Source organism: Ixodes scapularis, unplaced genomic scaffold (genome assembly GCF_016920785.2).
Source record: "Ixodes scapularis isolate PalLabHiFi unplaced genomic scaffold, ASM1692078v2 PGA_scaffold1__304_contigs__length_218370807, whole genome shotgun sequence".
Classification (NCBI taxonomy): domain Eukaryota; kingdom Metazoa; phylum Arthropoda; class Arachnida; order Ixodida; family Ixodidae; genus Ixodes; species Ixodes scapularis.
This window is the reverse complement of record NW_024609846.1, coordinates 24,806,127-24,822,975: the sequence shown is the minus strand read 5'-3', so window position 1 is coordinate 24,822,975 and position 16,849 is coordinate 24,806,127. Positions and strand designations below refer to the sequence as shown.

At 45.1% G+C, this 16,849-nt stretch overlaps 1 protein-coding gene across 1 annotated transcript in view; it reads right to left on the bottom strand.

Annotated features, from left to right (window-relative positions):
* Positions 1 to 4,134: 4,134 nt before the first annotated feature.
* LOC115311650 overlaps positions 4,135 to 16,849 on the bottom strand; it is a 30,859-nt gene continuing 18,144 nt past the window's right edge. The window contains exons 10-14 of the mRNA XM_029970397.3: positions 15,166 to 15,290; positions 9,732 to 9,794; positions 8,152 to 8,262; positions 6,414 to 6,478; positions 4,135 to 4,300 (exon numbers count right to left, since the gene is read on the bottom strand). Coding sequence (XP_029826257.3) covers positions 4,144 to 4,300; positions 6,414 to 6,478; positions 8,152 to 8,262; positions 9,732 to 9,794; positions 15,166 to 15,290 — 521 coding nt within the window. The 3' untranslated portion in view covers positions 4,135 to 4,143. The remainder of the gene's footprint in view (positions 4,301 to 6,413; positions 6,479 to 8,151; positions 8,263 to 9,731; positions 9,795 to 15,165; positions 15,291 to 16,849) is intronic.

Here is a 16,849-nt window from a genome sequence, read left to right as displayed (position 1 = left end):
GAGACAGAAAATAGCTTGGAAAGAAGGTGACTGCCGACTAAATCGCGTCTCGCGCCGTCAATATTGCTCTAAACGTTGTTTTGTTTTGTGTAAAATTTATTTTTTAGCACGAGTATCCCCTTCAGATTGTAAAAAAAAAATCTTTTTAGGGGCCTTTTAATACATCTAGCCATGGCCTTTTCCTCTCCCCGCCCCGCTTTTCGCTGCGCCTTTTGTTTTTCAGCGCAGTTTCCGGCTAAGGTCGCAGCCTTATTGGCTGCAGAGTGATCTCAATAAGGACTCACCCCGCCCTCCATTTCTTGAACTGTCAGTGACCTGCCACATACGCGTGAAACTTACCTTGGTGAGCTTGTAAACGCACTTCGTTTGCCCACATGACCAGAGACATGAAGGGGCCAGGACTGCCGCTCACAAAAAAGAAAGTAACTATATTTTACGTGTACATTATTACAGCGTACGGTCGGTCTCCCATTTCAGGTGCGGAGACACTGGTTTATCCCGTACATGAAAAATATGTCCCGTACAGTACCACTGCTAGACTCGAGTCTTTAACCTGCCTCACGCAGGACACGACTTCACCCTGGTACGGCACTCATCCAAATCGACACAGGTAGGGATGCTCCACATGCTTTGAGCTAATGTGCGGATCCCACTTGACCATCGACCCCCTATCACCCCTAAAGCCCCTCGATGTGTTTGAGTTCTTGCAAACAGCGCAAAATGCGCCAGTGCACAAGGCTCCTATCTCGTTCGGCCCTTGGAAGCAAATGACGACGGAGCACCCGCTCCCGGCACGTGTCTGGCGTGTTTCCATTTCGGTATTTTAAGCGTGAAATTTATCGAGGGACTTTAACATGGAGTTATTACAATAAACGCTACAGGATAAGGTGGAGCTAGTGTGCTGTTGCATTTTAAAGCAGACAGCAACCAGTCTAGATTTGAATTCCGGTAACGCATTTCTATTGGAAACAGAAATGCGTTTTCTCTTTGCGGTAGATTATAAGAGCAAATACTGCTTCGTGCTGTGACAGAATAAAAAGTTTGGAACGTTTTACAATCGAATTTAGAATTTATGGCGTCGAACACTCCGCTAAAATAGCCCAATAGGCGTGTATAATACATGTTGACGTTGCAGACTGCTATTATATAGGGTACGTATTTCCGCAGAGTTAATGCTATGAAGCACACAGAGTGAATCAACTTGACCAAACACCAAAAAGATGCTAATATATGCCAAATCAAACAATCAAAAGAGACGACAAGAACGAAGCATGGAGTTATAAAACGAAGAACACGTACTGGATCAGGAACAGACTGTGCATGAATTTCCGTCATCTGAATGCTATTACAACTTGAATAAACTCTCCGCACTTTTTAATTCTTCTTTTTGCTTGAATTGATAGCTTGTATTGATATATCATGCGGTACAACCTAAACCTGGGCCCCAATATTTGCTAACACTAACATCGCTGAGTAATAAAAAAAAACCTTACTTAAATACATTACACTTTTATAATGTGAATACAGCTACATAGTGCCCGTTACGAGTAAAAGAACAACACTGATTTTTATTATTCCCTGCGAAGAGAAAAATATCATGTACGTTTTTCCATAGCAATCACACAGGAAGACGAAAAGTAGACTGGCTGCTATGTGCTACAATTTGCAACCGGAAGTCCCGTAGACACTAGCGCCAGCTGAGCCTCTAGCATTTATTGTAATAACTCTATGGACTTTGATCACCCTAACCCCAAAGAATCACATATAGCGCCCGGGCAGTGAATAGGAGGCGCCTCAGTCGACTGCTAATCTGCGCCGCTAATAGAAAAAAAAAAAACTTATTTTCGAAAATTAATGATTAAATAAAGTTAATTACAGGTATGGGTTCTAGTGCACCCAGTTGGAGCCCCTACTCCGGGGCCCCCTACGTGGCGGCCACCAACTCAGCAGGGTCCACCAGCCATTGCTGGTGGCATGACTTTCGGAAAGCCATGCCACTAAGCGGTTGGACACGATTGCTGCGTCACAGTTCGGAATGGAGTTTGGACATTCGAGCTCGTGATCCGGTCTAAAGATTGCGACCACGGGCCGTGTCAGAGCTTCGAAACTTCCCCATAAGATGGCGCCACCTATGACAGGGATGCAGACTTTCTGGAGACGACTACTGTACCGAATGGAGAAGTAAGGCTTCTTTGCAGCCTCTAGTGACCCCCAGGTCCACCACACCAGATAAGTGGGAGCGCGAGATGCGGACGAGGGTGAGAGAAGAAGATTGGGCAGAAAGGGCGCAATCAAAATCGACGTTGCATGTTTACCATCAATATAAGAAGGAAATTTCTTCGGAATCTGCGCTTTATACGGTGTTTTCACATGACGTCAATTCGCCATTTTGTTGTTAGATGTATGATAGAACGTAAAAGCTTTTCTGCACCGCCAATTTGAGGGTGTGATGTAAATTTTCGGAGTGCTTGCCTTCTCCACGCGCCAGACTGCTCGTAAAAACAAAATGGTGGACGAAATGACGTCGGTGAAAACACCCTGTAACAGCCGCCTGGGCAGGCGCCTGCTCTCCGAGGCGCCTCCAGGAGCGCTACGAATGCAGCAGTGCCGTCAGCGCTGCGACCACACCATATCACCAGTGTGTCAGGTAAGTGGTGAAGCAGATGAAACGCTCGAAGATGTCGTACAGTTGTGCGCCGGACTGCAAGCGGCACCATCAACGGAGTGCAGGCCAGGGTGTAAGATAGACAGGTGGTGAAACGAGAGCCAAATGAGCGACCGGATTGTGTCCCCCTCGGTTTTCTCTTTTTTTGTGGCGCCATCTATGTGGAGCACCGCGAACTCTCACTCCGGGTGGGCGAACGCTGGCGGCCGGTTAAACTGACGGAGAAGGTTCCTCATGGATTTTCAGTAGAGGACTGTCGTGCTCTCAGTTTATTTTGCGCACTCTCCCATAGAGTTCCATGCAAATTCGATTCCAATTTTTTTCTTCTCGCCGCAGCGCCATCTGTCGCAAATCGGGCGTACCCGCAAGCCACCCGCGAGCAGACGAGTACACAATCCGGTCACGGCGCTGCAGTAGGTTACTATGGGCCGTTTCCCCACCTGTCTATCTTACACCCTGGTGCAGGCAGACAATCCTGGAGCGATCACTGGTGGGGGCTGGGCTTCGAGTCTCAGAGCCTGTGTTATCTATACTTGCAGGAGCAACGTCAATGGCGCTGACGCTACGCCGGAGACCAACGTAGTGTTCAGCAATGGAGCGGTAGAACGCACTAAAAGGTGACTAGAGAATTGGTGGCTAAGAATTCAAAAAAGGGGCCCCGTAAATCCCACAAGTTAAGTCCCAGACACCATGGTACCGCCCGATTTAAAGGGAAGAGCTACTGATCACCAGCAACTTAATCACTTGGTGTTTATTACAAGTAGCAAGCTGAACTTCCGGAACTGGAAAACCCCGAATATGAGGTAACAAAAGATGGCAACACCAACACCATCATGTCCCATTTTTGCTGCCGTCTTCAAGTCTTTTTTTATTAGTTTGCTTGCACCCGTTTCGAAATTTGGCCTGGCAACCTTGACTACTATCGTCATCTCACTGGATAAAATTTCTGCCAAACTAATGGCAGCCTTCTTGAGGCAGGTGAAGGAAGAAGTTGAAGATTCTACAAAAGGAAGATACATTAATCATATACGTTAAAGATGTCGGTACAACACGACGCACTAATTAGATACAAATACAGTAAGCGTTTACTTCACAGTATTGTACAACCAACCTCCTGTTACAAGTTTGTTTCTAGTCTTTTGACGGCGAATATTTAACTGAAGGATTTATTGGTCGCCGCTTTTACTTGCCAGTTCTTATGTTCACATCATCCAAACTGAAACAAATCAAGAAATAATTATGAGGGGATCGAGGAACCAATTCTCATCTGCCTTTGACGTGCGGAAGTGACGGTGCCCGACGAAACAGAGTTTGTATGACCGCCATCAGTCTGTCGAGAGTGAAGCTGCTTTTAGGACCACCAGATGGCACTGAATTTTGAAATGAGCCTATTTCAGTAAAACTAAGCTACGTTTGTTGCAGCGGCTAATTACGCGCGGAGGCAACGAGAAAAATAAAACACCGTTTATTCTTGCGCTTTACGAAAATCGGGGCCCTCGGTCGGAATTGAGGTTTTCCCCGGACAGCTCCAGCTCCCGGAACATGTGCTTGCAACTGGGCGCGGAGAACGCCGGCCGTTTCTTGTGGCAGTGCATCGTCATGCCGAAGTGGTCGCCGTGAAGAGCCATATCCACGCTGAAATAAATGAAATAAGAAAAAAAAAACGGAAAACAAGTTGTAGCAATGGGATATAAGATACTTTTAGCGAACCGTTACCGTGTTCCAAGTGCCGCACTACCGGAGTCTTTGAAGCATGCTTTTACGCCCGTGCCCCGGTGATACCGTGACCGCGGGGCGCGCGCTCAAAAGCATGCTTCAAAGGCTTCGGTAGTGCGGTACTCGGAACACGGTAACGGTTTGCTAAAAGTCCCTAGCTTTTGCAGCACGAAATCGACTACAAAAAGGGTTTAACATTACTCTCTGCATCGTTTCACCTTAAAGCGAGGCCAACGAGAAACGCCGGCCGTCCGTTATTAGAGAGTTTTCGTAGAGTAGTTTACGAAACCGTTTTTGCACATCCAAAACGGTACGATGCACCCTTTGGTACAAACTGCGCATGCGCAGATCGTACCGGAGGGCCAACCTTACCGTTTCGGATGTGCAAAAACGGCTTCCCAAAACTCCTTAGCAAAGCTTTCCGATAACTCCGATAATGCTTTCCGGTACTCCTCCACCGCCTTTGCGCGTGCATCGTATCGTTATCGGGTACCGTTATCGGGGAAATTGAACGGTATCGGAACGATCTCCTAGAACCCTCTATTACCTTCGCGCTTGTTGATTCGTGATTGGTTGTTCGGCATTCTTATCGGCTAACACCGCAACCCCATTGGCTGCGCAGCCATATTGAGATTTTCGCCACGCCTTACCCTTCTAAAGCTACCGGCGACTATAGGGGTAGAAAATGAGAGAGAGGGGGAAAAGACGAGAGCGCGCAGGGACGCCAGAGAGTCAAGCTCTGGCTGGAAGGATTAGTGGGTACGGTCGCCTGCGTCTTCAGTACACGCTGTTCGATAGCGTTCGAACGACGAACGCTGACGTCCGGCTTTCGGCGTTAGAACGCGTCCGAACAGGGAGTAGAAAGAAAGGAAACTGCCTTTCGTCTACCCACCGATCATTTCATGCAGAGCTCGGCTCTTCGGCGTCTCTTTCCTCCTCTCCCTCACTTTCTGCCCGGATAGGCTTCACGGCGCTCAGATCTAAGGTGAAAGTTGCGTCGTACGGAACGGGTTCCAACGAACGGCTTCCTTGGAACGCGTTCTTTTTTTGGTGGGAGAGGGGGACGGACAAACGCCGCCGTTCCACGTTGTGGCATTTGAAAGGGGAGCTCGTGAGGTTTTCTAAGAAACGGCAGAAGGACTGGCGTTGCTTTTTGCATTACTAGGTAGGCACTAAGGCTTTTTAATGGCGATTATTTCAGCCTCCGACTTCGAGGGACGGGGAAGTGTCCGAGAGATAGTCAAAAACGAAAGAACAAATGGAATCCCAGCGACACGACACGAAGTTCGATGTGGATATTTTCACTCGCTTGTTCTGTTTCATTTACAGATTATCCGGCACAATATTTCATAAAGCACCCAAATGTGACATAAAGTAACGATTTGCTCCAATCTTACAAAAACATGAAGGCTTTATGATGATGATGATAACGAGAACGCGTTCCTTTTGAACCATCGAAGAAAAATTGGGAAGGAACGAGAAACGAGCTGTCGTTCCCGTTTCTGAGGAACGTGTACACAACTGGGTGAAAGAAAGCTTTGCCCTTCTTTTGTTCTCTAATAGCAGTGAGGTAAATGCACAACGAAAATCGAAAATAGAATTTTAATACTGATAGTCTTTCCGCTGCTTCATGTGTGTTTTGCGTCACCGTCTCAAGTGAACACTGAATGAAGAAACACCGCGGCCATAACTTCTTTTTTTTTTTTATTGCTTGTCTTCCGGACGGGCACTGGGTCTGGATAGATGCATCTCGCGAGTATTCTCTCAAAACACTTTAGGACATTCCCCGAACCTCTCACCACACCCAGCGTTGATATCTTCAGTATATCCGCAAGATGTATTCGCGTGAACTAAGTCCTCGGGTCAACGGATGTGAGTATAAATAATAAATTATTTTCTTGTTTCTGCTGAAATATGTCAGATTAATCTACTACCGAGTACCGAGGGTTTCTGCGGGGACAAAGATTATACTTTTTTCGTTATGTATGAGACGCATGCCAAGCTCCTTTATAGAAGGACGTTCATCACTCACACGGCCTTGGAGTGATCGATGAGATACTTTGGTGCGGCTTCTGGATTTGCCGCTTCACATATGGCCTGTAAAAAGCAAAACATAGTCAGGTTATTCACGCCCCACAATTAGCGTGGATGTGGACAAAACAATAAATTCAACGATCGTTTCCGTAACCCACTGGTTCTCAAATAGGGGTCCGCGGATTCTTTGGGGTCCGCGAGGGCATTCTAGGGATCCGCGAAGATCTGCCTCATCAGTCAAGCCCAGCAATAAATATTGTCTTTTCCCAGATTGAGAAGAAATGTCCCTAATTTCCGGGTGAGTTTTCTCGTGTGTATGTTAAAAAGAGAAGTCTACTTCACACTAGCCCTTCGTTATATTCATTTGTTAAATCGCTATCCTAGTTGACCTATATCTTTCCCTTCCACTCACCGCGAAAGGGGTCCTCCATCATCTCCGCCGATCAACAAAGGATCCGCGAAACATCAATGGTTGACAACCACTGCCGTAACCCATCAACCGAAAATGGCGCAACCACTGCCGTAACCCATCAACCAAAAATGGCGTTTTTTTATTATCATATTCTTTAATTGTATTACAACTCCACCTTTCAGGCGCCAAACACGGCAAAGACAATAGGAGATAAGAAGATATATTCAAGCATAGGCGTAGACTATGGGGGGGGGGGGGGGGGGGGGGGGGGGGGGGGGGGGGGCAACGGTGCTCGTGGCCCCCCTAGTGAAATCTGGGGAGGGGAACAGAGCCCCCCCCCCCCCCCCCCCCCCCTGGGCCCGGGCCATGACCCTTACCGAGACGCTGTTTACGTGCCATGTAACGAGCTCCTAGTAGCGTCATGTAAACAAAATAACGCGCACGTTACCTTTATTGACAAAATACATGGGAAATGGAATTCCAGCGTGTTTTCGTTAGCTTCAATCTCCAGTTCTGGCGAAAAAGTAACGCGCAGCACCCCCCCCCCCCCCCCCCCCCTTTCCCGGGAAAATGGAAAGTCTACCCCGCTGTAATCAAGGCAGCACAATACTGCCCCGATCGCGTTTCTTTTCTGTCGAGAAAGGCATGGTAAGCGAATTCGATAAGAAAGCCGTTATCTATGTATAGAGCCTGAGAATACTAAATTGCCATGACCTTAGTAGATTTTGTGCCATAAACCCCAAATCAATCAATCAACACTAAGTTGATTATTCAATTAAAAGATTACAATTAAGATAATATTCTTCGTCATTGTTATTCGTACTAAAGGTCGTTTCGTACATAACGCGAAACCCAGGAATTACACTCTAAAAATTAGTCCGTAAGTTTACTTTTCTACACAACACGTACTACACAACACATAGACACTCAATCCCAGTGAAGAAATAAAAGGACCCTCAGCGAATGACGAAGCGTATAATACGATTAGATCTAAAAAATGCGATGTCCCCTGTCTCTGCGCACATCTCGGTTTCTTTTTTTTTTTTTTTTTTGTCTAATTGTTATTTGAGTTGTGTCATATTCTTGTGATTCGTCGTCTCATGTTCAACAGGGAAGCGGACTTAGAGTCTTTTTTTTTTCAGAGTGTAGTTCTAGTCACATATCACAAGACATGAGAAAGCATGGAGAGAAAAACTGCTGTAGTCTAAGCGTATTCTTGGACATTTAGGTAAAGTTCTCGCGAGAAGCTTGCTAAATTTTTCAAAGAACACGCGACGTAGGAAGTGTACTGCGCGCGGATGGTCAAGTCTGCTGGGTTAATGACCTGCGCCGCAGAGGCATAGAAGATGGCCTCCTCGCTGAAGAACGGCAGTCCGGCCAATCGCATCTGGTACGACAGGTCGAACGTGGCATGGTTTTTACCATGCCGCCATACCTGCGGGGAGAAATGAAAATGCACGGCCGAAAGTGTTGCAATCCTTAGAAAACAAGATATAGTTGGTGGCTTCTTGTGATTGCAATAACCTGACACACAGGAGCAGGCAGAAAGGGGACGAAGGAACATAAGGACTCGAACAATTTCAGTGCTTGTCACCTATTCTGTCCCCTTCTTTGTCTTAGATTCCTGTACTCGTGTGACGATGTCTCAAGTGCGTTCGTGGGCTCCCAAACTCTCGAGCTTGAGACTGTGAGGGCGACACAAACAGAGCGACAAACGAAAGTCCCGAAGGGTTGGTAATCATGCGTCCTAGCTTAGAGTGTGTATTCACTGAACGCCATAATTGAGGGCGATGTTTAGAGCGCATGCTCGAAACGCGCTCACATTAATAGCCTGCTAAGATCGGCCATCCTGATGGTGCAGAATGCACATTGCAGAAGAACTGCGGAAGCTAGCCGTCAACAGTCGCTCAGCAGCCGCGCACACAGCTATGTTCACCAGTCAGTACTCCCTATACTTCGTTTTATTTTGTGCGAGCGTAGCAGCAGCTGCAAGAGCGATCTCGACGCTTTCAGCGTTTTTGCCCAGCTAGCGTGAACGTGCAGCGCAAGCATCGTTCAGGGCAACATGCTCGTGCACGCAGCTTCCGTGTGGCTGGCACATAGAACAAAAAAAAGAGGGTTTTGTGTATGCTTTTACAGCCTAGAACGTAGTCTGCCTCAACAGGCGCCTTGTCTCCCTGCTGCAGACGATCAATTTAGCCAGTGCATTACAACCGCACGGGCTGCATACAAACTATGCGGGGCGCAAGTTCGTCTGCTTCTTTTGCAGGGGTTGTGTTGACGCCAGAATGTCGAGCTCTGACTGGCCCCGATGGAGGGATAGTGGGTAGACCTCAATGCTAGCTACCTCGAGGTCTACCCACTACCCTTTCAATCAAAGCCAATCGGAGATCGGCGTCATTCTGACGTCACCACAACTCCTGTGCAAGAAGCAGACTGACTTGATCTCCGCATATAGTTCCGCCACATAGCTTTGCCTGGTACAGACAGTTCCGCTGGGGGCTCTCGCTCAGAGTGACTGAAATCTCAGAAGCGATACAGTCACCGGGAGTGAGAGCAGGAGGAGGACTACACAATCTTCATTTGCCAAGGTTAAACCTCTCAGTAGGCACATTTCGACGCCCTGCTGCTCAGGATGTATTTAATGAAAACACTAAAGATGCCGAGCCTTTAACGTTGGAATCTTCTTGAAGATTGAGTAAGTAAGCAGTCGAGATGGTTGATGTGACACATATTTGAAGAAGAAAAAAACGGACACGAGACACGTTTAGTGTTTGTAACTTTTTTTGTCCGTCGTCTCCGTTTTTTTATTTCTTTTAATTGGGTGAGTTTTTTGAAGTTTTGCTGCACTCTTTGAAGTTTCGCTGCTAAAAACCAAGAATATCTTGTGCGCGTCGTACTCACTTTGTAGGTGAGATACATCGCAGATCTTGTCAGGAACATTGACAAAGCCTTATCACGAACGTTCTGAAAAAAGATTAAACGTCGCACTATTTCCGCACAGATTCTAACAAAGAAAGATAAGACAATACTTAGCGAGCCTGTTCTACTTTTTTAACGCATTTTCAACTGGCTGCATTTGTGCCTGCAGCTTGAGGATGTGTTTAGGTGGGTATACTCTCCCCATATGATATATTAGATCATTTCGTTTCCAGCGGTCGTAGTATAAACCAGTGCCAAACTGGAACCGAACCGAAACGAAAACCAGAACCGAACCGTTATTTTTAGCCAAACCGGAACTGCACCAAACCGAAATTTTCGCCGCCATTTTGGAACTGAACTGGAAAATATACGTAACGGTAACCGGTTATAAACGGTGCACGGTAGTTGTTCTTTTTTATGTTAGTATTACAAAATTAATATTTGAGAATAAAAAATGAAAGCTGTATTTATATTTATTGATCAAATCGTCATATTGCCACGCACGTCACTGAGGGAGCGCGTACGTGGCCGAGTCAATAACGAAAAAACAAAAGCGTACGTGGCCGAGTGGTTACCCTGCTTGGCTGTCGCGCGGAGGATCCGGGTTCGATTCCAGGGAGTGGAATATTCTTTTATTTATTTTTTCTGGTTAGCGTTCTTGCAAATTTGATAACATTCTCGTCTGATCGAGTTACGAATGTTACGTTCTTGCCATTTCCGAATGGAAACGGCAAGAATTGGAAGCAATGCAAATGGCAAGAATTGGATTTCCGAATGGAAATAGCAAGAATGGAAAGGTATTTCCGAATGGACATGGTGAGATGTTTATTAGTGTTCTAAATAATATGTTACAGCTGTATTTTCTATTGTACGTCCCGAAAGAGTTTTTTTCTCTACCTTTTGTTTCTTGGTTTATAGTTCGTGTTATGCCAACAATATGATTTTTTTTTGTTTTTTTCTTCACTTGACCATAATGTTCTTTTCCATTTCGTGCTTCCCTTTCTTCCCTATGTAATTCCGGAAAACGTATTTCGGATAAATAAATATGTTACGATGTTTTTCAGAAAAGGAGCATCGAAACTGCGAAGGTGGGTTTAATTCCAAAAAGGTTCGCCGACCGAGCTCGCGCTGTTGCGCGCCCCGGCTATTTGCTATGCGCGCTCTTCGTCCCCTTCACAGTAGCATTACTGCCCCTTCCCCTTCTTTTTTTCGTGGTCATCCTGACCGCAGTGATAATGTAAATGCAATGGGGAGTATCTGGACAGATGTACGGTCGGAGGTGACTCGACGGTAGTCTGTTGCTCTACGTAATGTCGGACAATTTGTAAAACAGCGCCTCCACTAGCTTTTTTTCTGCTTTCATCGCACATGCGCAGTAGTGTCAACGTTGTAGCGTATAACGTAGCGGGGGTACCAAAACAATATACTTAAACTCTCTATTATTTCTATAGAAACCGGAGACACGGAACAATAAAAAAACTGACAAAATGACCTATTATTAATAATAATATTATTATTATTATTATTATTATCATTAATAACTTGGTAATTCTTCTCTCATGAATAAATATTATTATTATTATTATTATTATTATTATTATTATTATTATGACACGTCTGGACGCCAACTGTTCTTCGGCGGACGTCAGAGAACTTCTCGGACAATTCCTTGGCCCAAAGGAGCTTCGATGCACAAAGCTGAAGACACGCTATGGTGGGTACTCTTCATTCCACGTCGCTGCTGTGGACGACGACATTGAGGCATTGTTTGACCCGAACATCTGGCCGGAGGGCTGCCTCTTCAGGGAATTTCAGGGTCGGCTGACGGGAAGCCGCGTGCATGATGAGAATGAACGTATAGAGTGATCCCCAACCATCTTGCCTGGAAATGACTAGCACGCACATTTATTATCAAAACGTTCGCGGCCTTCGTACTAAGGCCAGTGACTTCTTTTCTAATGCTATATGTACTGACTTTTCAATATTTTGTATAACAGAAACCTGGTTATGCCCAGAAATACTGTCTTGGGGGTATTTTTCGTCGGATTTCCTTGTGCATCGCAGTGATCGTGATTTATCTCGCGGAAAGAAAACGGGAGGCGGTGTCTTGATGGCAATCGATGGGTCTTTGAGGTGCACCAGGCGCGCCGATTTAGAGACTTATTCGGAATCTGTGTGGGTAGAGCTGGAGTGTGATAATCGAGAACGCGTTCTGATAGGTACTTTTTATTTTCCTCCCTACATTGAACCCGAGGAGTTTAATGATTGTCTCCTTGGAATTGAGGATATAGCAGACAAACTGGGTGAATGCAAACTATTAGTAATTGGCGATTTTAATGTACCAGGTGTCTGCTGGGAAACTCACAGTGCTGTTTCGAGTAATTATTACGGTGCAAAGAAGGCCGGTCATCTTGTTGACTTTGCCTCTTTCATGGCCCTGAATCAGTTCAGCAGGGTTAAAAATAGTAAAGGCGCTATGCTTGACCTTTGTTTCTCAAACATTGATAACGTTTCTTAACTAAGAGTGAATTTCCTTTAGTACCGACAGACAAATATCACCCTGCACTTGAGGTGGCTATAACCTTGAATGTACCTGTCAGCCGTATACCGGCTGCTAGTCTCACTTACCTAGACAAACTGCATAACTTCGCTGCTGGTGACTATGTGGGATTATATAACCACTTTTCTACGTTCGACTGGTCCCCTATCCTGCAATCATCTGACGTCAATTATCAGGTCCTTCAATTCACCACGGCGGTGCAGGAGGGAATGGATCATTACATTCCTCTAAAGAAGCATACCAATTCAAAATTGCCCTCGTGGTTTTCTCCGTATTTAAAAAAGTTGCTGAAGAAAAAAAGCTTCTCTCATCGCAAATTTAAAAAGACTGGCAGTCTCAGGTGGGAGGCTGAGTTCGTTCATTATAGACGCCTATGTAAGCAACATCACAGGATTGATCATAAGATATATGTGGAGTCAGTGGAGTCCGAATTGAGGAGAAACCCAAGAAAACTCTACCGACATGTTCGTTCTCGAGGAGGAAAATTGATACATCCTGATATTATACTTAATGAGGAGAATGTGACCACGTCCAGTGTATGCGATATATTCGCGCGTCATTTCAGTTCTGTATATAAACACAATAGGAGTGGGTACCAACAGCCGCCATCCCCTAGCGTGAACGAATCCATTTCCTCCCTGCCTGTGGATGAGGGAATGATTCAGGAATGCATAAAAAAACTGAGGCCTACCATGTCCACAGGTCACGATGGTATTCCAGCAACACTTGTAAAAGCATTTCACGAAATTTTTACACCCATCCTTTATGATATTTTCAACAACTCCTTAAGAGCAGGAGTGTTCCCTGATATGTGGAGGAAGTCAGTCGTAGTCCCAGTCTACAAGTCTGGAAGTCGTACCACTGCATCAAACTACAGGCCAGTGTCTCTGCTGTGTACATTTTCGAAGCTTTTCGAAATGGTGGTCCACAAAACATTGTCCTTTCGTTTAAAAAATGTATTAAGTTCCAACCAACACGGATTTGTAGCAGGACGCTCGACAACAACAAATTTGATTTCATTTATGTCCATTGCATCCAAAGTTGTGTGCCAAAGAGGCCAGCTCGACGTGGTCTACTTTGATCTGAGTAAGGCGTTTGATGTGGTTGACCATTACATTCTTTTATCAAAACTTTGTGGTATTGGTGTCTTTGGAAAGCTACACAACTGGTTTCAGAATTATTTGTCTAATAGAACATGTGTTGCTCGTGCGAACGGCGCGTATTCTTTTACGTACACGGCCACGTCTGGGGTACCTCAGGGATCAGTTCTGGGCCCGCTTCTTTTTTCTATTTTTGTGAACGATGTGTGTAAGCAGATTGTAAACTCGTTTTTTTGCAATATGCTGATGATATTAAGATATTTAAGGAGATTAGAACTATCTCAGATTGCAAGTTTCTACAAGAGGACATAAACTCATTTAGCAAATGGTGTTCACTGAACGGTCTCCTACTAAACAGCTCGAAAACCAAGGTCATGTCCTATAGTCGCAAAACGCAAACGACGTGTTTACCTTACAGTGTTCCCTCAGACGTATTGTGCCGTTCTAGTGAAGTGCGGGACTTGGGAGTGCTTTTTGACTCCTCCTTGAGATTTGATAGCCATGTGGCTCGTATAAGTACCTGCGCCTTGCGCGCGCTCGGTATCGTTTGTCGAACGACTAGAGTATTTAAAAACCCCACAACGTTTGTAACCCTGTACCGCTCTTTGACAAGGTCTCAACTCGAATATGCATCTCCTGTATGGAATGGCAGTTGTAAAACTACCCTCCTAAGGCTTGAGCGAGTGCAAAACAAATTTTTATCTATTTATCGATATCGATATCTGCGAGATGAAACATCTCTATCAAAGGGTAACAATGTATTGGACGTCCTACAAATGAACAGCTTATATCACCGTCGAGAAAAGGCAGATCTGGTTCTCCTTTTCAAAGTCCTTCATGGTATGGCCGACTGTTCAGAACTGCTCTCACAGATATCTTTGCGAGTTCCTCGGACAGCGACCCGTTTGACAACATCTTTTTACTCTCCTCGAACGTTAAATATCTTGGACCCGATGTTTCGTATGTGTCGGGCATATAATGGCATTGGAAGTGATCTTGATATTTTTTGTGTGACTGAATTTGTCAGATCTCTCAGATTCTTGTATCGGTCTCTCTGAACCTGTCGGTGATTGTGATGTTATTATATGTTATTTTAAGAAGGTATATTCGTTGTTGTGGTAGTCTTCCTACTCTGCGTTCGGACCCTGTGTTCCGTTCTTTCCTTGTTGTGTATATCGTATCTTTGTGTCAGCATGCGTTATATGTATCATATCTTTTACTCAATGTTTTGAGTTTTTTATGTTTTTTTCCTACTTTTTTGTAGTGTGTAAGTTTCGGTGTGCCAGCACCAAGACCGCATGGTCGTTCCTGGACACCTAATAAAAATTATTCTTGATTCTTCTTGATTCTTGATTCTTGATTATTATTATTATTATTTTATTTTGATGGCGGCTACATGTCTGTGCACTTCCCGTCCACTGAATATTTGGATGGTAAGTACCCTGGTCCTTATATCAGACAGGCACAAGTTGAGCAGAAAATTCAAAATCGAGACCTGCTAGCGAGCAGACGTCCATGAAATCTGAGCCGAAACAAGCAAGCGGCGCTATGAGTTTGAGCACGTAGACGATACATCCTACATAACAGCGTGTAGCTAGGCACTTAGCGTCTTGGTGAGTGCCATAAGCAAATTAATAAAGGTGACGTTAGCGATTCATAGACGCAGTATGCTATTCCGTCCTCTGATGACTATAGCTCGCGTTCAGATCTAGCAGGATTGTACTCTCGTGGAGGCACCGGGCCGCGATTGACTTACCGGTAGCTTTTGGAAGCACTTGACCCTCTTTCTGATTTCGTTCACAGTTTCAGCCGCCGCAATCACAAAACCCGGTACCAACATAGGTGGAGGAGGTGCTGTCCTGTAGGTCTTGTCCTTATACGCTGTCCAACACAGACAAAAACGATGCGGTTCATAATTTGCCTACTTTCTTTTGTCGTGCGACGCCAAATGAAATCATCGAAAACAAGCGCAAACAAAATGAAACTCTTTCAAATGACCTACAGACATATAAGGAAGGTGGTCGATGCCGGTGGGAAGAAACGTGGCGGCCAAGTTTACATCGTTCAGACCGGCCAATGTTTTAATGGAAAAGCGCGGGAACACAAGCTTGCCGTACGCAATAATTCGGGTGGGCATCTTGCGGAGCACCTCAAAACCGATGTTAGAGCGCACAAGGTTTCTTAAGAGGGAAAATAAGAAGATGGAAAGGGAAACAATCGATGCTTTCCGCTTCAAAAAAGCGGCTGACAAATGCGTAAGCATGCCATCCCTTTATATGCTGAACAAAGCAGTCGTGTTTCTTGATGAATGCGTGTAATGAGTGATCTGAACCTTTATCATGTTGCTTGGGAATGTATATAGGTGACGGTGATCGACAGCTTTACGATGTTTGGTGTTACATTAAATTAGTTGGAAGGTGGCGCTTGACCGCGTCGTGCGTGCCTTTTTTTCTTCCTGATTCAGTGCACGCCTTTTAATCTTTTTCACAGGAAACTTCTAGAGGCTCTCTTAGTAGAAAGACGTTTCGCTAAAGGCTTCTTCGCTTCTTCAAAAAAAGTTGTCGCTTTTCCAAGGGGACTTGCTACGAGAAGTAGAGCTTTTAATAAGTATTTTGCGAGGGTGCTAAAACCAAACAAAAACAGGAGCCTAATCGCCCGGAAGCCTCCAAGTGGCTGCCGTACGTTTCCACCAAAGGCGTAGCTGATTTGCTACCTTGAAGAAGCTGATTTCCTTAATGTGAGTTGAAAGGAGCTTTGGGAAGTTATTTACAAGTCCCACTTTTAAAGTTTATTTTCAAGAAGTCTCGGAGGATGACCAGGATGCTCCTATCGTGTTCATTTTTCAGAGGTGCTTGAAAAGGAATCCATTGAAAGCCTCAAAATGGACCATTTTAACTAAAAACCTTTCTTTAGAGTTCTAAAAATACTTCGCCTCTTTAGAAAAACCTTTGAAGTTTCCGAAAAGTTCCTTTTGGGGCCCTCTTGAAAAAAAAAAATAGAAAGGTCAAAACCAAATTATTTTTAGCGAATCGCGCGGAAACTGATCTCCATCAATGCCTACCAAACTTCTGGGGGTTCAAACCAGCCATACACACCGTTTGACGCGTGCGTAAAGTAAAGCGTATTTGGACTAGGTCCTACGTAATCAATCAGAAAGCGCACGCATACAAAAAACTCCCTGTCCGCGCACTTCCCAGCAACCCCGTCTCAGGGGATTGTTGAAGATTACCACCCAATTTTCGAGTCCTTAAACAGAACTTTTACCATGAGAATCGGCTTGTCTCGAGGCTCAGCGTCCCTCCAATCTCAATGAACAATTTGCCTTGGATAACAGCAAAAAACTAACTTCTTTTTTTTTTTTTTTTGCAGACGCAGGGTTGTGAAAATTTGTTTTGTGCATCGGCAGCTTCTCAGAAAGCAATCAGTATGTTCTCGCAGGG